General features: G+C 60.9%; 1 protein-coding gene across 1 annotated transcript in view; it reads left to right on the top strand.

Annotated features, from left to right (window-relative positions):
- DISP3 (dispatched RND transporter family member 3) overlaps positions 1-19,363 on the top strand; it is a gene marked incomplete at both ends in the record, with an annotated part of 33,431 nt that extends 14,068 nt beyond the window's left edge. Inside the window, 18 exons of the mRNA XM_080691132.1 lie at positions 13-149; positions 1,050-1,184; positions 1,562-1,722; positions 5,463-5,602; positions 7,444-7,592; positions 7,765-7,926; positions 8,571-8,732; positions 10,784-10,894; positions 11,434-11,570; positions 12,724-12,908; positions 14,880-15,010; positions 15,084-15,256; positions 15,936-16,062; positions 16,517-16,662; positions 17,431-17,590; positions 17,982-18,095; positions 18,409-18,575; positions 19,001-19,363. Of these exons, the coding sequence (XP_080547258.1) occupies positions 13-149; positions 1,050-1,184; positions 1,562-1,722; positions 5,463-5,602; positions 7,444-7,592; positions 7,765-7,926; positions 8,571-8,732; positions 10,784-10,894; positions 11,434-11,570; positions 12,724-12,908; positions 14,880-15,010; positions 15,084-15,256; positions 15,936-16,062; positions 16,517-16,662; positions 17,431-17,590; positions 17,982-18,095; positions 18,409-18,575; positions 19,001-19,363 (2,860 nt within the window). The remainder of the gene's footprint in view (positions 1-12; positions 150-1,049; positions 1,185-1,561; positions 1,723-5,462; positions 5,603-7,443; positions 7,593-7,764; positions 7,927-8,570; positions 8,733-10,783; positions 10,895-11,433; positions 11,571-12,723; positions 12,909-14,879; positions 15,011-15,083; positions 15,257-15,935; positions 16,063-16,516; positions 16,663-17,430; positions 17,591-17,981; positions 18,096-18,408; positions 18,576-19,000) is intronic.
- Positions 19,364-21,848: the final 2,485 nt, after the last annotated feature.

The raw sequence follows: 21,848 nt of genomic DNA on the forward strand, positions 1-21,848 counted from the left end.
CCCTCTCCCCAGCAAAGTCCAGGTCCTCTACGGGGGAACGGACCTCTTTGATTACGAGGTGCGGAGGACCTTCAACAACGACATGCTCCTGGCCGTCATCAGCAGCAGCTGCATCGCTGCCCTGGTCTACATCCTCACCTCCTGCTCAGGTAGGGCTTCTCCGAAGGCCCTCCGTGGAGCCGCTGCCTCCTCTCCAGCGTGCCCCTGGTCGCAGAGCCTGCCTTCTCGGAGAGGTAGGGGGAGTGCCAGACCCCTCATGGCGGAGCCACTGCCGAGGGAGGCCGTGCTCAGAAATCACCTTCCAACCCCCCCCCCCCCCGGCGGCAGGCGCAGGTGCAGCCTGGAGGCAGATTGGGCCATCCCCAACCCCAGGACTTCACACCCATTGACCTTCTGCCCTTGGACCAGCTCTCTCCCGTTGATGCCTCATGCCGAGGAGTCTGGGGCATCGGGCCCTCAGTTATGGGCCCTTCAGTCGCCTGTTTTATCTCCCAAGTCAGCTGCCCTCCTCCCCCAATGCACTTTTGGGCCTCTGCCTCCCTCTCCACAATAGCTGCTGCTTGCTGCTGTCTGTATACAGTTGGCAAGCTCTATTTGCCAAAACAAAAGATGGCAATGCCTTCAGAAATGGAAAAGGCACGCATTCACCCATGCCGCAAATCTTAGTTGGGCTCTAGTGATTGAACCTGACAGACACAGTCCCCGCCCTGCAGAACCTCTGGCTGTGTAGGTGGTAGACGCTACACACAGGTGTTACATCTGCAATTCTCTGTTTGTACTTGAATTGAATTCTGCAAAGAAGAGCCCACGGGCATCCTGACTTTCTCAGAAATGGCTTCACCTGCCCCTCAGGCCCCCTGCCCAGCCCCTTCTTTGGAAGTTGGAGAATTGGGAATTGTCTCTACGCCTGTGGTGGAGCAGACAGGGTGGTGGAGGGCGCCCCAGGATGGGGAGATAAGGCAGCTCCCGGCTGAGGTCAGGGACACTGAAGGGGCTTGCGCCCATGAGGGTCTTCTCCCCCTTACCCCTGTGCCTCTCACCCTGCCCAGTGTTCCTGTCCTTCTTCGGGATCGCCAGCATCGGCCTCAGCTGCCTGGTGGCACTCTTCCTGTACCACGTGGTCTTTGGCATCCAGTACTTGGGCATCCTCAATGGGGTGGCCGCCTTCGTGATAGTGGGCATTGGTGAGTCACCTGCGTTACCATGGCAGCGGCCCCACTTGGGAACGCTGCCTCTGAGGGCCTCCTCCTGGACCACGGCCTGACTTCCCTAAAAAGCCCCTCCCGGCCTTAGAGCCTTGGAGTGTGGGGGTTAAGCATGCATCATGCGTACACATATGGCTCATGGGGGCAGAAAGAGCGAGAAGGTAGGCTGAGGGAGGCAGGGCTGGCAGGGGCCAAAAGCGCAGGAAGCAGGCCAGGACTTGGAGGAAGGGTCGGGTGGGGCCAAGGAGCATGGGGGGCTGCCAGCTGAGGAGCAGAACTCTGCGGGGCCTGGCCTCGCAGGAGGCCCCGGAAGGGCTGCATCTGAGCCTGCCTCCGGCCCGGGACCCCTTCCGCAGGTGTGGACGACGTCTTTGTGTTCATCAACACTTACCGCCAGGCCACCCACCTGGAGGACCCGCAGCTGCGGATGATCCACACGATCCAGACGGCGGGCAAGGCCACCTTCTTCACCTCCCTGACCACGGCCGCCGCCTACGCCGCCAACGTCTTCTCCCAGGTGCCGCCCGCCCACCCGCCCACGTCACAACACGTCTTCCCACCCTGCACTATCCGGTCCAGGCTCCTGAGCCAGGCTTGGGAGAAGCAGAGCGTTTGGGCTATGACCTTATTACCTAAAAGTGAGCTGGTCCACTTCTCTGAGAGGCCTTATGGCCTGGGCCGAGCAGCCTCTCTAGCAATCCTCGGATACTTTGAGATTACCTAGCACTCCTAGGGGACCGCATCCAGAGAGCAGGCAGCGGTGCCAGGCCTCCGTGTGACTCTGGGCAGGTTGTTTAACTTCTCTGAGCCACACTTTCCTCACAAGTGGACTCTTCTGTGGGTGAAATAAGATGATGGTGAAGGTATTTCACAAAGCATGTAGGCTTCTTAGCTCGTGGGTTAAAGAATTTTTTTTTTTTTTTTGTGGTGGTACTGGGCATGAAACCCAAGGGCTTTCTACCTCTGGGTTACACTCCCAGACCAATTTTATATTTTTATTTGGAAACAAATACAATTACAAGAATGTGCCACCATGCCCGACCCATTCCAATTATTAATCCATCAATGGTTTCACCCACTCATGAGGTTAGAGTTCTGATCCAGTTATTTTACCTCTGAACATTCCTGCATTGCTGAGGAGGGCCACCGCCAATTTAAGTGAAATACAGAAGGCTTTTTTTTTTTTTTTTTTTTTTTTTTGCGGTACTGGGGATGGAACCCAGAGGCTTTCTACCTTCGGGCTATAATCCCAGACCTATTTTGTATTTTATTTGGAATCAGGGTCTCACTAAGTTGCTGTGAGCCTCACTAAGTAGCTGAGGCTGTCTTTGAACCTGTGGGAGCCTCCTGTCTCAGCCTCCCAAGTGCTGGGATTACAAGCGTGGGCCACCACCACACCGGGCTTAAAGAATTTTTTGAACTGGCATCTCCCTGGGCCAGGTCCCCATGGGATTTCTGGGTTTCTGTCTCCAACACACTTAGTGTTACTCAGTTTAGCAACACTGTGTCAAAACAGCAAACAGGAGCAACTCAGAGAAGGAAACATTTGTCTCCTGGTTTCAGAGGATTCAGTCCTTGGTTGGCTGGCTCCATCACTCTGGGCCTGAGGCCAGGCGGAGCATCCTGATGGAAGGGCATGGTGGAGGAAAGTTGCTCTGCTCATAGCAGCTGGGATGAAGAGGGAAGGGGCTGGGAGAAGATAAACCCTTCTAGGACACATCCTCACCTCCCCGCTACTGCCTTGACCGACTTCCTCCAGCGAGGTCCAACCCCTCAGTGGTCCATTCAGACACCAGTGGATTAATCCATGGAGGAGCTCAGAGCCCTCAGGATGCAACCACTTCCCCAAAGCTCCACCTCTGAACACACGAGACTTTGGGGGACACTCCAGATCACACCCCCAGCATCCTACCTCTGACCCCAGAGACTCGCGCCATCCCACAGTGCAGTGTTTTCCATCCATCTCCAAGGCCCCCGTGGTCCTGACAGCACTGCTGCAAAGTCCCCCCAAGACTCAAGGCACACTCAGCTCTGAGTCCCTGTACAAATCAGAAAGCAAGTCATATGCTTCCAGCATACAGTGGTGCAGGGTAAACATTCCCACCCAAAAGGAAGAAAAGGGAGCAAGAAAGAAGGGATAGGACCAGAGCAGCACTGAAGCCAGCAGGGATAATAAAATATTAGGTCCTGGAGCTTCATGTCCAGCATGGATCATGTGGTGGCAAGATGTGGGCCCCACAGGACTTGGGCAGCCCTGTCGCTATGGCCTCGGGTTGGCCCTGCCGAATGGCAGCAGACCCCCACATGCTTGCGTCTGCATCCCTGGGCTCTCCATCACAGCCTCAGCGTCATTCTCACAGCTTCATGCACTGTGCTCTCAGGGCTAGCCCAGAGGGATTCCGGCTCTGGCACACATGGCTCAGTCTCTCACGCTCTCCTTTGAAATCTGGGTGGAAGCCTCCAAGAGCCTGTATCTCACGCATCCTGCATTCCTGCAGAACCAGCATGTGGGTACACGGAGGTCTGCTGCCAGCTTGAGCAGCACCGAGCCCTCCCGGCCCACGGCTGCGGCGGCCTGGAGTGACCGAGCACAGAGGAAGAACCCGGAGGATAAGGACTTCCTCGGATGGCCCCCGGGCAAGCAGGGTGCTCGCTTCCCCAAGCACATCCTTCAGACTCTTCAGTTTTCACTTTTATCCCCTTTAGCCTGTGATGAGGTCCTTGCTGATTCCTGAGATGCCCTCAAGGCACCTTTCCTATTGTCTCTGTGCAGAGTACTTGGTTTCTCGTTAATGGTGCTAATCATTTCAGCAACCACAGCTTCCTTGGCCCCAATTTTACACAGGCTTTTCCTGCCAAACTGCAAGCTCTTGAAATCTTCCTGCTATACATTTTCTTTATTTTTTTCTTTTTCTAATTTTTTTTTTTTTGGTGGGATTGAACCTAGAGGCATTCCACCTCTGAACTACACCCCCAGCCCTATTCTGTCTTTTGTTTTGAAACAGGGTCTCAGTAAGTTTCAGAGGGCCTCACGAGGTTCCTGAGGCTGGCTTCGAGCCTGCGATCCTCCTGTCTTAGCTTCCCAACTACCAGGATTACAGCTGTGTGCCACCGTGTGTGGTCCCTCTTGTTATTATCACAGTAAATTTGGGCACAAGCAGTCAGCAATACCCATGCGACTACCTGAATACTGTGCTTCCTTGAAATGTTCTCCACCAGATTAATTAGCCCATCACCTTTAATTTTTGCCTCACAAAAAGTCTCAAGACATGGGCAGAATGTAGACAGGTCCTTTGCTAGAATGTAGCATGTGTGGGCTCTAGTCCATTCCCAGCAGAGTCCTGATTTCCAGTGGCCCCAGGAGCACAGCCTTTACTGCGTACACTCCTCTGGCTTTCTGCTCTTTCAGGCTCCCACCAGCATCATCCAGTAAGTTCTGTTGGCAACACTGAGATTTCCTTAATGTGCATGTTCAGACCTTTCCAAGCTCCTCCCACAAGCCAGTGCCAAATACTGCTGAGCCACGTGGTCAGTTGTGCCGTTGTCAAAAACAGCCCTATTCCTGGTACCAAGACATCCGACGGGAACAGCTTGGGGAAGGGGAGGTTTATTGGAGCTTGTGATTTTAGAGGGCTCAGTCCAGGGTGGGCTGGCTCCAGTACTCTGGGCCTGCGGTGAGGCGGAACGTCAGGGTGGCAGGGGGTGGCGGAGGAGAGCTGCTCCGCTCATGTCAGCAGGGAAGCAGAGAGAGAGGGAGGCAGGGGCTAAGAGAAGACAAGCCCTTCCAGGGCGCGCCACCCCCATGACCTACTACTTCCTCCAGCGAGGTCCTATCGGCAATCCACTCAGCTATCAATGTGCTGCTCAACTGATGAGGTCAGAACCCTCAGGATCCAGTCACTTCCTCAAAGTCCCACCTCTGATCACGCGAGACTCCAGGGCTTTCCAGATCTGCAGGGATGGCAGCATGCTCTCTCTCCCCTCACTAACAGGGCCTGGCCTGGAGGGACACGTCCCTTTCCGTCCCTGTTCGTTGTTTAATGACAGCGAGTGCTTTCTCTGGGCCAGGTGCTGCACCTGGCAGTGGGCTGCAGTGGACAGGCCCCTCTGCTCTGGGCAGCACACCAGGCCTTGGCTTCAGTGTCTTGCTACGCCTTTGCTTGGGGGTTCTCGGGCCCATGGCCGGGGCCTCCTCCTGCCTGGATCTGGGAGTGGCTGGGGTCCTGACGAGCCCCACCCCTCCCCCGGCCCCTGCAGATCCCAGCCGTCCACGACTTTGGCCTGTTCATGTCTCTCATCGTGTCCTGCTGCTGGCTGGCCGTGCTCTTCACCATGCCCGCGGCCCTGGGCCTCTGGAGCCTATACGTGGCGCCGCTGGAGAGCTCCTGCCAGACCAGGTGAGCCGCTGCACCCTTCCCTCCCCGAGGAGCCATGGCAGGCCCTCGGGGCGCTCAGCACACCAGCCTCCCTTCCAAGAGCCTTAGGGGATCTTCAGTGAGCACCTTCTGTATGCCCAGTCCTGGCTAGACAGGGACAATTGAGGGAGAAGATGGTCCTGTCCGTTGGTCACTGTGATGCCACCAGTCCCCGCCAAGAAGCCTAGGGGCTGGGTCCTCCTCCTGTGCACACTGTACAGGTGGGAACAAGGGTTGGAGACACCAGGCAGCTCTCTTGAGGTCACCCATTTAGTAGATAGCAGAGCCAGGATTTAAACCCCAGAACACTTGGCTGGATCCCTGGCTCTTGACCCCCAGGTTCAGCTATCAAGTTCTTATATTACGGACACACCATCAGCAGATGTAGAGAGCCATGGGCAGCAGTGAGGTGGTCCGGCGTGGGAGGAGTCCCGTGGGGAAGATGGACAGGGAGGAATGGAGGTGGTCAAGTGGAGTCTGGCGTGGCTGGCTGCCCGGAGTTAGGGGTACTGCGGGTGCCGGAGGATCTCGGGGCTGGGGACCGAGCATGTGAAGGACTCGCTCGGTGGTGTTTGGGTCCATGCTCATGCCCAAGTGACCAGGGTGAGCCATGGGCAACTAGAGGGCCATGGAGCCCACATGGACTCCCCGGCCCTTTCAGCCATGCCCTCTGCCCTCGGGGCTGCCTGGTGTAAGCTGGCACTGCACGAGGCCCTGGCTGAGGCCCTGACATCTGCACTGTGGACATTCAGGTTCACTACTGACTTTTTTTTTTTTTTTTACAGTCCTGAGAATGGAACCCAGGGGCATTCTACCTCTGAGCTACAGCCCCAGCCCTATTTTTTTTTTTTTATTCTTTATTCTGAAACAGGGTCTCACTGAGTTGCAGAGGGCCTCACAAGTAGCTGAGGCTGTCCACGAACCGCGATCTTCCTGTCTTGGCCTCCCAGATGCTGGGATTCCAAGCGTGCGTCACCACGCCCAGCTCACTACTGACTCTGACAGCTGTGTGAAACTGAAGCAGAGTGTCTTGGGGAGAGAGCTCTTTTTTACAACATCTATAGGGATCCCCACCTGGAGTGTGTCTTCCCCCATAGCCCTCCTGGACAGTCAGGCTTGGGGTTGGCAGCCCTGGAACCTCAGGCAGGTCCCTCAAACCACTCTTGCCTGTTTCACTCTCTGTAAAGCAGGCACATCCACTGTGTAGGTGCCCTGCGGGATTCAGTGAGCTCGTCGGCATAGGGCTGACGGCCCACTGCCTGGCACACTGCTTGTGTTAGCCGTGTGGAGCGTCCCTGGCCCTCTTCTCCCCCACACCCACCCGGCCAGATCCTTGGCCATGCGGACCACCCCTCCCCCAGGCCCTGCCTGCACTGGCTTCCTGCTGGCTTCCAGAGTCTGTGTGGGTGTTAAAGCCCCGGCACCCCTTGCAGCAGAGAAATGGTGCCTGCTTTGGTCTCCTGGGTGTGTGGACCACCTGTGTTGTCATCCCCTCTTCTGGGTAATGAGTCACATTCCTCTCCCCAGAGGACGGCTGAGGGTAGATGGTACTAGAAAGAACTCGGTGCCAGGTGTGGAGGCACACGCTTGTCATCCCAGCATTCTGGAGGCTGAGACTGGAGGATCGCGGTTCATGGACAGCCTCAGCTACTCCGTGAGGCCCTCTGCAACTCAGTGAGACCCGGTTTCAAAATAAAAAATAGGGCTGGGGGTATAGGTCAGAGGAAGAATGACCCTGGCTTCCATCCCCAGACCTGCAAAAAAAAAAAAAAAAAAAAAAGAGTGCTGTGCGCATGTGCAAGCCCAGGCCGCTCTCTCCGCAGCTGCCATGAGAAGTGCGGCCGCAGGAGCTCCCTGCACTTCCCTGGGGACGTGTTTGCTGCTCCCGAGACGGCTGGGGACAGCCCTGCCCAGGGCCCCATCCCCTACCTGGACGATGACATCCCCTTGCTGAACGTGGAGGAGGAGCCAGGTGAGAGCTGGCCCCACCTAGGGCCACCCCTGACCACGCTGGGGACAGGCTGGTCCCCAGGCAGGCTAGACAAGGCACCTGAGGACCCTCACCCAGCACACGGGCTTCCCTGGACAGGGCGTGGACCAGGAGGGCGTGACTCAGGCTTTGACAGGCCTCTGCTCTCCCGCAGTGTCGCTGGAGCTGGGAGACGTGTCCCTGGTGTCTGTGCCTCCCGAGGGCCTGTGGCCAGCTCCGGGCAGGGGCAGCCGAGGCCAGCTCCTCGTGCAGCTGCAGGAGCTGCTGCACCACTGGGTCCTGTGGTCGGCGGTCAAGAGCCGCTGGGTGATTGTGGGTAAGTGCCGGCCCCCTGCCCGCCCCAGGGAAGGTGCTGGGGAGACTCCCGCAGGGGACACACAGGGAGCCCGCCGCCTCCTGCAGGTGAGCAGGAGCTCAGGGCCCAGGGCTGGCTGGAGCCTCGCCCTCTCAGCTGGTCCTGCCGTAGCCTGTGAGCCTGCGCGTACCGAGGACCTGCTGAGCTCTGGCGCTAGGCTCTGGAGTTAGCCCAGCTTGGCAGAGATCGAATCCCCATTCTGCCACCTGTCCTCTGTGACCTTGGCTGTGCCCGACGCTCTGTTTCCTATTCTGTAATAGGGATTAGAATAGCACCTAGGAAGACAGCTCGAGGGAACGCGGTCGTGTTTGTGAAGGCCTTAGCAGGGCGAGGCATACAGAAGGCGCTCAACAAGTGTGCACTGCTGTCATCCCTTCCACAGCGTTAGAGCTGGGCTGGTTCTCACCCAGGAGTGCAGCTTATAGGCAGCCCCACGAGGCTCCACATGTAGCCGCCAACCCCCAAGGCCAGAGGACCAGTCCTTAAGCGTCACCCGTGGCCAGCATCGGGCCCTGCCCGCTGCCTTGCGCCTCCGGCCCGTCCGAGAGCAGCTGTCGCCAGGGCTGGCCCGCGCCCAGCACAGCGCCCTCCTGCCCTCCCCCCAGGGCTCTTCATCTCCATCCTCGTCCTGTCCCTGGTGTTCGCCAGCCGGCTCCGCCCCGCCAGCCGGGCCCCGCTGCTCTTTCGACCCGATACCAATATCCAGGTGCTGCTGGACCTCAAGTACAACCTGAGCGCCGAGGGCATCTCCTGCATCACCTGTTCAGGTGAGGGGCTCCAGCTGGCAGGTCTGGGCATCAGACTGGGCCTGTGGGACGAGACCTGGGCTCCTTTGCGGGGTGACCTCGGGCACGTTACACTCACTTCTGAGCCTCAGCCCCCCCCCATTCATTAAACATTTCATGGGTGCTGCTGTGAGCAGGCTCTGGGGAGATGCCATGGGCTGGTGGGCCAGGCTTCCTAAGCTCTGGGAGTCCTCATTCCAGCATTCAGGACCAGCTGTTGGTTTAGACGTGAGCTTTGGTGGAGGAAAAACAGAGTGCCTTGGGGGCACCGTGTCATGGAAGGCTTCCTGGAGGAGGTGATGTCTAAGCTGAGACTCAAAGATAGGAAGGAGTTCGTAGGCTGGGAGAGGAGAGGAGTTGGTCAGGGAGGGCGGGGAGGAACGTTTTGGGGTAGGCGGCAGCGGTGGGGAAGAGCAGGGCCAACTCAGGGCGCAAGAGCCGTTCCCGGGCAGGTGGGCGAAAGGCCTGGATTTTGTTCTAGTTGTCCCTAGAGACTAGTGTAGGGGTTTGAGCCAAGGAGGATGGTGAGTGTGGCGGGGGCTGTGTGGAAAGAGACGGAGGGCTGGGCTGGGAGGCCAGGTGGAGGAGGCGCGGGGCGCTGGGCCACCTGACAGCGCCCTGGAGCCCTGAGGGCTTCGGGGTGACTTAGTTTCCTTAGGGCATGGTGCTGGGGCCAGCTCAGATGAGCAGGGCGGGGCCACACGCTTCCTTGCCCCAGAGGCGTCTGGGTGAGGGGAGCCGAGGTCGCGGGTGGGTGAAGTGGGCCCCACAGCAAACCTCTGCGCTGGGCAGATAGAAAGGATGCTCGAGTGAGCAGCCCCAGCTCCTGGGAGAAGAGCCGCCGGCTGTAATTGCCTTCATTTAATTAGGGCGGTGTTCAGATTAACCTGGCTTCCCCTTGGCCATGGCATTAGCAGAGCGCATGATAATCGACTCCAGCTCAGAGAGGCGCCCGCGCGAGGAGCCCCTCATAAATCGGGGCCAGCCCCAGCCCGTCCCTGGGCACAGAGCTCTGCTCCATTTGCACGGCCGTTGTAGGGCCTCCTGCCCCCCCCCCCCCGTTGGACTGGCTCCCAGGCCCTGGGCAGACAGACCCCAGGGTGGTCTCATCCCCTGAACATCTGGCGCGAACCAGAAGCCGAGGCAGCCCGGCCTGCGCCCCTGGTCTCTGAAGCAGCGGTCTCTCTTAGAGGGCTCCTGGTATTCTCACGAGGAGGGCTTGGCTGTTAGAGGGCAGCCCAGGCCAGCCCCGGCAGGCTCCCCGCTGCTGGCCTGTGCCTGTCTCTGGCCTCCTGAACACAGCTTTCTCCTCTCTCAAGCGGAGTTAATGACAGTGACCTCCTGGGGTTGCTGTGAGGACAGGCACATTCAATGCATGAAGATTCATTCAAACAAAAACCTTAGCCAGGCATGTGGCATGCGCCTGAATTGCAGCGCTTGGGAGGCTGAGACAGGAGGATCACAGGTTCAAGTCCTGTCTCAGCAACTTAGTGAGACCCTCTGCAACTTAATGAGACCCTATCTCAAAAAAAAAAAAAAAAATAGGGCTGGAGGTGCAGCTCAGGTAGAATGGCCCTGGATTCAGCCTCCAATTTAAAAAGAACCAAAGGCCTCATCCACAGCGCGCACAAAGCAGGCCGACGCCCGTCCTCTCTGCCAGCCAGTTGCCCCATTCCCACCCGCTCCCACAGTCCAGCACTCCTCACGTGCCAAGCACATGGTAGGTGCAGGGGGGGCGCATCCTGCTTCCTTCTCCAGCCCCCCTGGGGGAGGCGCAGCATCGTCTCTGCCTGGCAGAGAAACTGAGGCACAGGATGGACAAGTAGGGAGGGGAGGCCTGGCTCTCTCTGGGGAGGCCTGGCCCAGAGAATACAATTTAGGCTTAGATGTCTGTCAGCTCTGTCTAGCCTTTGTCAGACCCCTGACCATCTCCCCTCCCCAGTCCCTGGGCCCACCAGGGATCCCAGCCCTGCCCTCATCCCACGGGGTGTAGCCAGGGAGGCCCTGCTGCCCCTGACGTGGGGTGGGGGCAGGTCTGTTCCAGGAGAAACCCTACAGCCTCCAGAGCAGCATCCGGACATCCCCCGAGAAGAGGAGGCGAGGCTCAGGGGCGTCCTGGGTCCGGCCGGAGGCCGCCCCACAGGGTGAGTCCTCCGCGGTGCTGGGTGCGCGGCCCTGAACCAGAAGGACATGGATTTCAGGCTTGATTCTCCTGCACTGTGGAAGGGCTGGGTGTGGGGCGAACTCGGGGCCCTGGCCCCCATCCCAGCAGCCCTTGTAGGCCAGAACTCTGAGCTCCTCCCACCACCCACTACCCCACCTGCTCCCCAGAGCTGTCCTGAGGCCAGGAGGGGCGCCGGAGCTCTGGAGGCCGGCTTTCCCTGCTGGGGTCTCCGTCAGGGGACGGCACCCCCACGGGCCGCTGTGCCTGACTCTGCGTGATCACCACACCAGCCTCGCTCTTATCTCGTGACGCGCTGATGGTGTTGCTACCCCAGCCCCCGCTGCACCTCGTCACCGCGACTTCCTCAGAGTGTGCCACCGCCCACCCTCCATGCTGCCAGGATCTGGTCCAGCACGTGGAGAGGAGCCCGGGGCCAGGGTGCAGCAGAGGCAGGCCGCTCAGGGTCAGAGGCTGTCGCGATGACTGTCCATTGCTCTTCCGCCCCTCCATCTTCCCCAGGGTCCGTGGGCACCGTGTATGTCTCCAAAGCAAAGCGTGAAGGCCACCCAGCTGTCTACAGACTGTCCCTCAACGCCAGCCTGCCTGCCCCTTGGCAGGCCATGGCCCTCGGGGATGGAGAGGTGCCCTCCTTCCAGGTGAGCCAGCGCTGTCGGGAGGCGACTGCGCGGCCAGGGAGGGGCCCTCGGTGCCGCACATGGGGAGGGTGCGGGGCCCTCGAGGACGGAGCTGTTGCAGGTGGGTGAGGGCCCCTACACACCATCAGCTCTGTGACGGACCTGCAGCGTGGCGCAGGGTGGCAGAGGTGTGGGCATTGGGCCACCAGTCCTGGGCTTGAGTCCTGGCTCTGCCATGGATGACCTGTATGACTCTGGGCAGATTACTTCATCTGTCTGAGCCTCAGTTTCTTTATCTGTGAAACGGGGGGTATAAAAAGTAGCAGCCAGCCAGGCTTGGTGGCGCACAGCTGCAATCCCAGTACTTGGGGAGGCTGAGACAGGAGGATCGCGGGTTTGCCGCCAGCCTCAGCAATGTAGTGAGACTCAGCAACCTAGGAGACCCTGTTTCAAAACAAAAGTAAGACAGGGGTAGGGGTGTAGTGCAGAGACAGAATGTCCCTGGGTTTGATCCTCAGGACCAAAAAATAAAGTGTTGTTGGAGGCGCGGGCGCAGGAGGCGAGGCCTGTGTGGTCTGTCCTAGAGCATGGCCCCCGCTTGGCGCGTGGCGGCCCTTGGTTCATGTTTGGGGCAGCTGCTCTAGCACCCAAAAGAGCTCTTCCCCGGGCCAGCCCGGGCCTCAGTTCCCCTCACGGGTCATTGGTTTCTTGAACCTTGTGCCTCCAGGTGATGGCTCCTGCGCCAGCTGGTGTGGCCCGGGTCTGTTTCCACTTGGACGATGAGGACCCCGAGGCTCTCCCGGGCCCTCTTGTTCCCCAGCCATTTGTAATCTGTTTTATTGCCCTGACCGTGGAGACCCAGCTCTTGCCAGGGCCTGAGGGCTCCTCACCGCCAGCTCCGCGAGGGCAGGGAGGTGCCCACCTGCTCCCTGCGTGTCCTCGAGCCTGGCACAGGACGGACGCTCAGCCAGCAGTGGGGGAAGGGAGAAGCGAGTCTCAGAGAAGAAACGATTCCCTGGTTTTCAGACTCCACCCCAGGCCTCCCAAGCCTCGAGCCTCGAGCCTTAGCGGGGCCAGGTTGGGCGGGACGGGGAGGAAGGGCACAGGCCCTGGCCAGGCCAGCCCGCCGGCCCCCCAGTCACGTGGTGTCTTGTCTCTGTCGCTCCACTGCTAGGTATATAGAGCGCCTTTTGGTGAATTCACCAAGAAGCTGACCGCTTGTATGTCTACAGTAGGGCTGCTCCAGGCCGCGAGCGCCTCCCGCAAGTGGATGGTGACGGCCTTGGCCTGCGACGCCAAGCGGGGCTGGAAGTTTGACTTCAGTTTTTACGTGGCCTCCAAGGAGCAGCAGCACACCCGGTAACAGAGGCTTGCACATAAGCCACTCCCACCAGCCGGCCTGGCTTTGCCCTACTGACACACACCTCTCTCCCTCTCTTTCTCTCTCTCCCCCTCCTCCTCCCTCTCTCTCTCTCTCTCTCTACCCCTCTCCGTCTCCCTCTCTCCATCACATGAGAGAGTCCAGCAGACACTTCGAGAAACCTCTATTTCCACATACCTATTCCAATGTCTCTGGCATGAGGACAGGCCCTTGACCTTCTCTGCCGCTGTCCCTCCTGACAGCTCCGTGGGGTCACAGTGGCCATCTCACAGCTCTTTAGCCACATTTCTGCCCCAGGGCCTTTGCAGTCATGGTTCCCTCTACCCAGAATGCTCTCTCAGCCCCTCAGGTGGTTGACATCTTGAGAATCAGGTCCCAAATGTCACCTCCTCGAATAGACTGACCCTAGGCAGACGTCTCCCTGGCCAGCTCTTCACACACTTCCCCTCCCCCGGCCCCGTCACCATCCACAGTTGCTCTGATCTGGTGTGAGGCCTGACCCTTCCCAGGACAACGTCCACCTGAGGCGGGCCCGTGGGCTTGTGCGCTGTGCCAGCCTTGCTCCACGCCAGCCAGTGGCGGGTGCTTGGTGAACACTCGATGACTGAATGCGTCTTGAGTATGCTTTAATTCTGAAAATGTTTACCCTCTATCCGCCCTCCCCTAGACTGGGAGGGAGGAAGGCTGTCTGCGTCCCCGCCTGGGGCCTGGCGCCAAGCAATGTCCGAGTTTTGTGGAAGAGAGGCTGTTTTCTCTGCCTCGCGGGGCCCTGAGCCACCTGGGGGCTTCGGTCCCAGCTTTCATTTCCCATGCCGTGAACGTGGCCTCGCGATCGTTTCTGTGGTTGAGACTGTGCCCACGGAGGCTCTGTCCACCGGTCCATTCACCGCACGTTCAGCACCGCCTGTGTGCCGGCCCGTGCTTGGGCAGGGGAGGGGGTGTTGAACAGACAGATGTGGCTGCTGCCCTCGGGCCGTCTAGCGGGAGACAGGCAGCTGACAAGTAAACAGCAGTGTCATTACAAATTGCCACACGTGCCTGGAAAGCAGCGGCGGAGGACGCGGTGCTGGGCCGGCCCGTAACAAGGGGACTGCGCTCCCTGACCGAGCCTGGCTTCAGGGTCTGCAGCACCCACGCCAGGCTGAACTCCATCTGGGGCAAGGGGTGCACATGAGAGGCGGGGGGCCCAGACAGCTCTTGCTGGGTTTTTTCCAGACAGACACTCATTGTCTCGGGGGGTGAAGGGTCCTTTACCTGGCTTCTTCTGCCTCTCCTTTCCTTTTTTTTCTCTCTCTCTTTTTTTTTTTTTTTGGTATTGGGGGTTGAACCCAGGAGCATTTTACTTCCAAGCCACGTCCCTAGCCCTTTATGTTGTTTATTTTGAAAGAGACTCTCCCTTTGTTGCGGAAGCCGTCCTCAAACCTGCGATCCTCCTGTCTCGGTCTCCCAAGGACTGGGATTCCAGGCGTGCACCTCCGTGTGCACTGGTCTGTCTCCTCCAGCTCACTCTGCACACACCGCAGGGGCAGGGCCTGGCCAGTCAGGCTGCTGATGAGTCACCTTCGAGATGGAGCTCCGAGCTACGCCAGGCCTGGCGGTCAGCAAGTTGTGTGGCCGTGGAACCCACGCTGTAAACACAGGCTGCTCGGCCGCTCGGGTTGAGGCGGCCTGGGCTACTGAGCAGGGCACCAAGGCCGCCCGGGCCTCCTGAATGGAGGCCAGCCGGAGCACACCGCTGTCCCAGCTGCCCTGCCACCTGTGGGACCCTGCGAGCCACAGGGGAGGGGCTGGAGCTGGGTCCAAGACCAGAGCAGGCCTGCCCGGCCAAGCCCCGTCCCCGTGCGGGGAGCCCAAGTGTCCCTCGCAGCCTCCCCGGCCCTTGGCATGGCTGTGCTCGCCTCCACTCCTGGCCTCTCCAGCCTCAGCCCTGGCCTCCCTTGCCTCCACAGGAAGCTGTACTTTGCGCAGTCCCACAAGCCCCCCTTCCATGGGCGCGTGTGTGTGGCGCCTCCCGGCTGCCTGCTCAGCTCCAGCCCTGATGGGCCCACCAAAGGCTTCTTCTATGTGCCTAGCGAGAGAGGTACGTGTGGGGCCTCTATGGGGGTCCTTGGGGGCCTGGGGGCCCCCCTTACCATGCTGACTCCCCTCTGCAGCATCCAAGGCCCGCCTCTCGGCCACCTTCGGCTTCAACCCCTGTGTGCACACGGGCTGCGGGAAGCCTGCCGCGCGGCCGCTGGTCGATACAGGTGCCATGGTCTTCGTGGTCTTCGGCATCGTTGGCATTAACCGTACCCGGCAGGTGGACAACCACGTCATTGGAGACCCGGTACGCGGGCCCCCGGCAGGCTCCCAGAGAGGCCCCTCTCAGTGGCTCCTCCAGCCCAAGAGGACCCCCTCGGGCCCTGAGGAGCCCGGCCCACTGGGGCTGCGCAGGGCTGCAGGGTCCCCTGGGAGTCTGGGGGCATGGCAGACTGCGCAGACTGCCTGCCTGCACGCAGGGTGGGCGCAGCGTGGAGCCCTCCTGGCCAGCCGTGGGCGTGGCGCCTGCTCCAGCACCCCTCCCCCCTGGACTGAGCTCTGGAGGTGCTGGTTGGGTTGGGACATGGACTGGGCTCCTCACTAGCAAGCACTGAGGTTTGTGGTAGGAAGGCCCAGTGGACACACCTGCCTAAGCCGCAGCCGGGGGCGCGGGGGTCCAGGATGGCCGGTGCGAACGCGGCCGGGAGCAGGTGGAGCAGAGAGGTCTGTGTTGGCTCCAGTTGGAGTCTGCAGGTGTTCAGTGGCTCAGTGGCCGGCTGGGAAGGAGAGAAGCAGGAAACCCTGAGGACAGAGGAGGAGAGGAGGAGAGCCAGGGGCCCACAGGGAGCAGGCAGAGCGGGCTCAGTGTGGACAGTGGGCAGCCATGCCGAGGGTTGAGACAGGATGACGGCTGGGTGGGCGGGAGTGGAGGCTGGACCACATCCCGTCTCACTGAGTGGGCCGGCGGCTGTGTCTCCTTGGGAAAGGGCAGCGTGGTCTACGACAGCAGCTTTGACCTCTTCAAAGAGATCGGGCACCTCTGTCGCCTCTGCAAGGCCATCGCGGGCAACTCAGAGCTGGTGAAGCCGGGCGGCGCCCAGTGCCTGCCCTCAGGTGTGTGGAGCTGAGAGCCAGGCCCTGGGAGGGAGGTGCAGCTGGGGTGGCCCGGGCCACAGTCCCTGGGGGCCAGCCCAAGACCACGTGCCTGGCGTGTGGGCGCCTCTGCAGACAGGCACCTGCGCTGGGGTGCATGCACACTGGGGCTCACGGATGGGCTGCGCATTCGTGCTCCACAGATGGGCGCGGGCCTGTGCGGAGGCAAGACTGGTGTGGAGGGGCGTGCGTGCAGCGTGCAGGCACACCTGCAGGAGGAGCTTTTCCAAAATTGGGGCGTGGCTCAGGGCTGGCCCACAGATAACCTGCCTGGAGTCCTGCCTCCATCCTCAGCTGCCCCTGAGAGGGCCCCACACAGCAGGTGCATGCTGTGGGTTCCCTAATGCCACTGCCTGTGCCCCGTGGGGGGACAGCGCCCTTCTGGCCCCCACCGCCCTCTCGCTTCTCCCCACAGGCTACAGCATCTCCTCCTTCCTGCAGATGTTGCACCCGGAGTGCAAAGAGCTGCCCGAGCCCAACCTGCTGCCGGGGCAGCTGTCCCACGGGGCGGTGGGCGTCAGGGAGGGCCGCGTGCAGTGGATCTCCATGGCCTTCGAGTCGGTGAGCCCGGGCGCCCCGCGGTGCTGGCCTTGGGCCTGTGTGTCCCAATCCCCAGACCAGAGAGGCATCCGGAGGCCTTTGCTTGAGGTCACGGGGCTCGGGGCGTCAGTGTCGGGCTCAGAGCCTGCCCCTTTCTGCCCCACTGGGCTGCTAGCCCTTCCGCCTCACCAGCAGAGCTCGGGGATTTGCAGCTGTTGAGCTGTATGGCCTGGCGGCAGGTCAGAACCATGGGCCCTGGCGATGGTCTCCCAGAAGACTTGGGTCAGTGAGATAGCAGAAGAGAGCTCCGGCGCGGGCCTGGCGCCCTTTCCTCCAGTCACGGCTCTGTGCCCTGGGGCACCGGGCAGGGCTGGCCACTGTGAGCCGGGCCGGCTGCTCCTGCCCTCTGTCTGAGCGCTGCCAGACAGTGACGGAGCTGTGCTGGGGTGCACCAGAGACTTGGGAGCCAGAGGACGCACATCTGGGCTATGGAGGAAGGCCACCCAAAGGAGACAGGGCCTGGCAGCCTGGGCTGGCTGTGCGGGCAGAGGGAGGGAGATGCAGAGTTGGCACAAGAACAGGGGTCCCTGGAGCCGCAGGTGGCTCTGGTGAAGGACGGGCTTCAGCCGCACTGCTGTAGAACGATGCTGCGTCCCGGGATTGTGGGAGCTCATTTGAGACTGTCATGCCCACATGACCCTCTCCATCGTTGGCCGCAGAGCAAAGCAGCCATCCCTGGGGAGGGTGAGCCCCAGCCCCCGCCCAGCTCACCGGCTGTGTTCCCCACAGACCACGTACAAGGGCAAGTCCTCCTTCCAGACCTACTCGGACTACCTGCGCTGGGAGAGCTTCCTCCGGCAGCAGCTGCAGGCCTTCCCCGAGGGCTCGGCCCTGCGCCGCGGCTTCCAGACCTGTGAGCACTGGAAGCAGATCTTCATGGAAATCATAGGTGAGTGAGCCCGGCTCACACCGGGCTGCCCAGGGCCTGCACAGACCGCCAGGCGCAGCGAGGGCTGGCCCAGCCACGCTCTGGACGTCCCGAGTCACGGCCAGGGGCCCTGGTGACATTTGATGCAGTCACTGGGCCGCGGATCGGAAGCCACAGTTTGGGTCCTCACCTGCTTGGGGGCATCTGGCCGCATTTTGTGCTCCTGAATTTGGCCACCCAAAGAGTAACCAGTGGCCATTGGCAGCTGTCAGTTAAGAGACAGAGCCTGACCTGTTAGCTCCTGAACTCCAGATTGGCACCTGTGCCGCATGGCCTGCTGTCCCCTCAGAGGAGCTCAGGGGCCATGGGGCGAGGGGAGGCCTCCCCTGAGGCCCTCGGCTCCACCTTGCAGGGGTGCAGAGCGCCCTGTACGGCCTGGTCCTCTCCTTGCTCATCTGCGTGGCTGCGGTGGCCGTGTTCACCACCCACATCCTGCTCCTGCTGCCCGTGCTCCTGAGCATCTTGGGTACGTAGGTGGGGGCCGCTGGCCAGTCCAGTGGGGCTGGGAATGGGCAGGGTCTCCCTGGAACCGCAAGTTAGCTCATTCCTCTGAACCCAAGCTCCCCAGGCTCCTCGGCGAAGGCTTTATGACCATCCCCACCCGAAGCAGAAAGACCCTATCGCAGGGTTTGGCTCTGTGGCCTGTGGCTGCACCTGTCCTCTCTGGGCCTGACACCTCATCCCTCCTGTCACCCTGCGTGGGGCTCTGGCTAGGTGCCCCTATTCCCTGCGGCCCTGTGGGTGGGGCTGGGTCCGAACCGCCTCTGCGGCCCCCGCAGGCATCGTGTGCCTCGTGGTGACCATCATGTATTGGAGCGGCTGGGAGATGGGCGCCGTGGAAGCCATCTCCCTGTCCATCCTGGTCGGCTCCTCCGTGGACTACTGCGTCCATCTGGTAGAGGGCTACCTGCTGGCCGGAGAGAACCTGCCCCCGCACCAGGCCGAGGTGAGCACCCTCCTGTGAGTCCAGCCGGGGACAGCTGGATTCCCCCGGGCTGTACCTAGGGAACCAAGGCTTGCCAGTGCTGTCCTGGCATGGGTGGGGGGCATCCCGACCATGACCCTAAAGCCAGCTCGCTGCGGCTCATGTACCAGCTCAGGCCTGGTGAAATTTAGGGTTTTTTCCCCTGATTTGGAATTACACAGGTCTGGAGATATTCATAAATATGTAAAAATTAAGTCATTTGCATATTAACTGCTTTTGGTCAAAAGAACAAAATGGTTTGATCAGGGCCCTGGCTGCGAGGACCTGCGGTTCAGATCCCTGGGGGGAGGGGGGGGGCTCCAGGCAGCAGCGTGTGTCCGCCCTCCAAAGTCGGGCAGGCAGGAGGCCCCTGGCGCCAGCCCCAGCTCTCGCTCTCCGCTGCCCAGGACGCCCACTCGCAGCGCCAGTGGCGGACGCTGGAGGCCGTGCGGCACGTGGGCGTGGCCATCGTGTCCAGCGCCCTCACCACGGTCGTCGCCACCGTGCCCCTGTTCTTCTGCATCATCGCCCCGTTCGCCAAGTTCGGCAAGATCGTGGCGCTCAACACGGGCGTGTCCATCCTCTACACGCTCACCGTCAGCACCGCCCTGCTGGGCATCATGGCCCCCGGCTCCTTCACCCGCACCAGGACTTCCTTCCTCAAGGCCCTGGGTGCCGTGCTGCTGGCGGGGGCGCTGGGGCTGGGCGCCTGCCTCCTGCTCCTGCACAGCGGCTACAAGCTCCCCCTGCCCAGTGGGACAGCCTTATAGCCCTACGCCTGCATCCTATGGGACCAGCCATCTCTGGCCCTGGAGGGCCTTGGTTTCCCAGCCTGGCTCCAGAGAGCGCGGGTCCTGGGCCTGGCCCAGCAAGCGCCCACACGGTGTGGACACCGCCTTCATCACAGCCAGAGTGCCAGCTGGGGCTGCACCAGCTGCCACCCAGCCCCGGGCCCTGCCCCTCCCGTGCCTGGTCACCACGGCTGGTCATTGTCCCGGGGTCTTCTCTCACTGCCTTGGTGCTCACGGCTTCTAAGGTGGGAACTTGGGGCCCCCAATATGCAGATGTGGAAACTGAGTTACCAAGAGAGAAAGTGGCCACCCTGTGGGGGCCAGGGTGGAGCCAGAGCTGGCCGGGCCTTGCAGGCAGAGCACTGTGTGCTCAAGGACAGGCCCGGGGGCTTGGCTCCCATTAGGTCCCCGTCCTTCCTCCCCACAGCCTGTGTGACCAGTGCTGGGTGCTCCCGCACCCCTCCCCAGGCACCGGAGCCACTGAGGACAGTGACCCGGCCCGGGGTTGTGCATGACCTAGCCCCAGCCCCAGCCTTGGGGGCTCCTTTCTAAGACCCTCCCCAGGGGCTGCGGGCCAGCACGACCTTCCTCAGATCTCTCCCCCACCTGACACCAAGGATAAGGGGCGGCCCTGGTGGGGAGGAGCTGGCCGCCCGCTCACGGCAGGTGGTTCCCATTAAAGTGAAATGAAACTGCAGACACTGCTGTCAACACGAGCATCGTAGCATCGTTGGCTTCATCATACTCCTAAAGTTGAAATATCTTGGTGTCGTCATGCAGCCCAGCCAGGGCCCGGCGGGGCGGCACTGAACCTCGGCAGGGACGGAGGAGCACCGAGGTGTCCGACCCTCCCGGGAACTCGGTCACGGGGTGTGCTGGGGCCTCCACCGCGGGGGGTGGGGCTTGAGGGGTGCGTCTGTCTTTACGAGGATGGCTGGCCCCACAGTTGGGACATGTTTAAGCACCTTCTGGATACCTGGCATCGGGCACTGGCCTCTTCTTGGGGGACAGATACAGCTTCCTGGGTGTTATGAAGCTGGACATAGTCTGAGCTGGAACTAATCCCTGAAGATGAGAAAGGGAATCCAGGGTGGCCTCCAGCCTGGCGTACCTGGTCCTAGGGGCCTGAGGTGAGAGACATGGTCGCTGCTGTGCCCCCCACCCACCTAGCATGTGCCTGGCACGGAGCAGTGCCCAGTAACTGTTGAGGGAACATCAGACCTTAGGATCCGCCATCTCTGGGGAGAAATGAAGCCACCAGTGGTGCCGGCTGGCACGCAAGAGCCAGATGTCATCAGAGCGGCTGTTGGTCTCCTGTGGCCGCCATAGCAAGGCATCTCTACCGGCTTACCCTGGCTCACAGCAGAGCTGGCCCCTCCCCCACCACGCTGGCGGCCCAAGTCCAGGTGCCGGTCAGCAGGAGAGGGAGGGTCTTCAGCTGCTGCCGGCCGTCCTCAGTGCTGGCTGGCTTGTGAGGTGCCAGGCCAGTCTGCTGCTGCCTTCTCGTGGATGACCTCTGCCCTTTCTGTGTCTCTGTCCCCATCCTCATCTTTGTGGGAGGGGCACCAGCCACACTGGATTAGGCCCCACCTGAGTGACTTCGCCTGCATTTGATCAGCTGCAAAGACCCTATTTCCAGGAAGGTCACGTGCACAGGGTCCAGGAGTCCAGAACAATCGGGGGAGGGGGAAGGAGGCGGTCCATCCTATAGCGGCTCAACACAGCTGCTCACGGGCCAGCCTTAAGGTGCCCACGGCCTTAAGACACCATGGCCTTGGACACCACGGCCCAGAGAGAGCGGCTCGCTGAGGTCAGGTAGCCGCTGAGGGCCAGCCAGAGTCTGCGCCCGGCCAGCTGTCCCCAGGGCGTGCCCAGTCTCCCATTACAGGTGTCACGAGGCCAATGGTGTTCTCTGGGAGGTTTGAGGTTGGCGGTCAGATCGAGAGGCCTGCTCTGACATCTGGAGGGAAAGCCTCAGGTCTGTACGCGCCTCACTCTGAGCCCTTGGGGCCCAGCCAAGAGCGCTGTGGCTGGGGAGGGGTCTCACCTGGAGCACCGGCCTGGAGGGGCTGCTCAGGGGTCCGGGGCTGCGCGTGGGGTCACATCTGTGGGGTCGGTCCTCTTCCAAATAGCCACATCTGTAGAGGTGGTGCTTCCGGAGGTCAGGCTGGGGGAGGCAGGGGCACTGGAAGGTTGACGGGCCCCCTAGAGGGTGCGTAGAAAAAAGACGGGGCCTCCAAGGCCTTGTCCTGACACCTTCCCAGTAACCTCATTATAATGTGGAGATGTGGTCATTTGCATATCATTTGCATGCAGCTCCCATGATGCCCATGCACAGAGCCTTCACTTAATTCTCTGCTTTTATTACTGCTTTTATTTATCTGCTGATCTGCTCTCTGCAGTATTGGGGGTTGATGTCAGGGACGCTCTTCCACAGCTCCATCCCCAGCCCCCTTTCAAAAGT

This window comes from Muscardinus avellanarius (assembly GCF_963383645.1).
Source record: "Muscardinus avellanarius genome assembly, chromosome: 3".
Taxonomy (NCBI): domain Eukaryota; kingdom Metazoa; phylum Chordata; class Mammalia; order Rodentia; family Gliridae; genus Muscardinus; species Muscardinus avellanarius.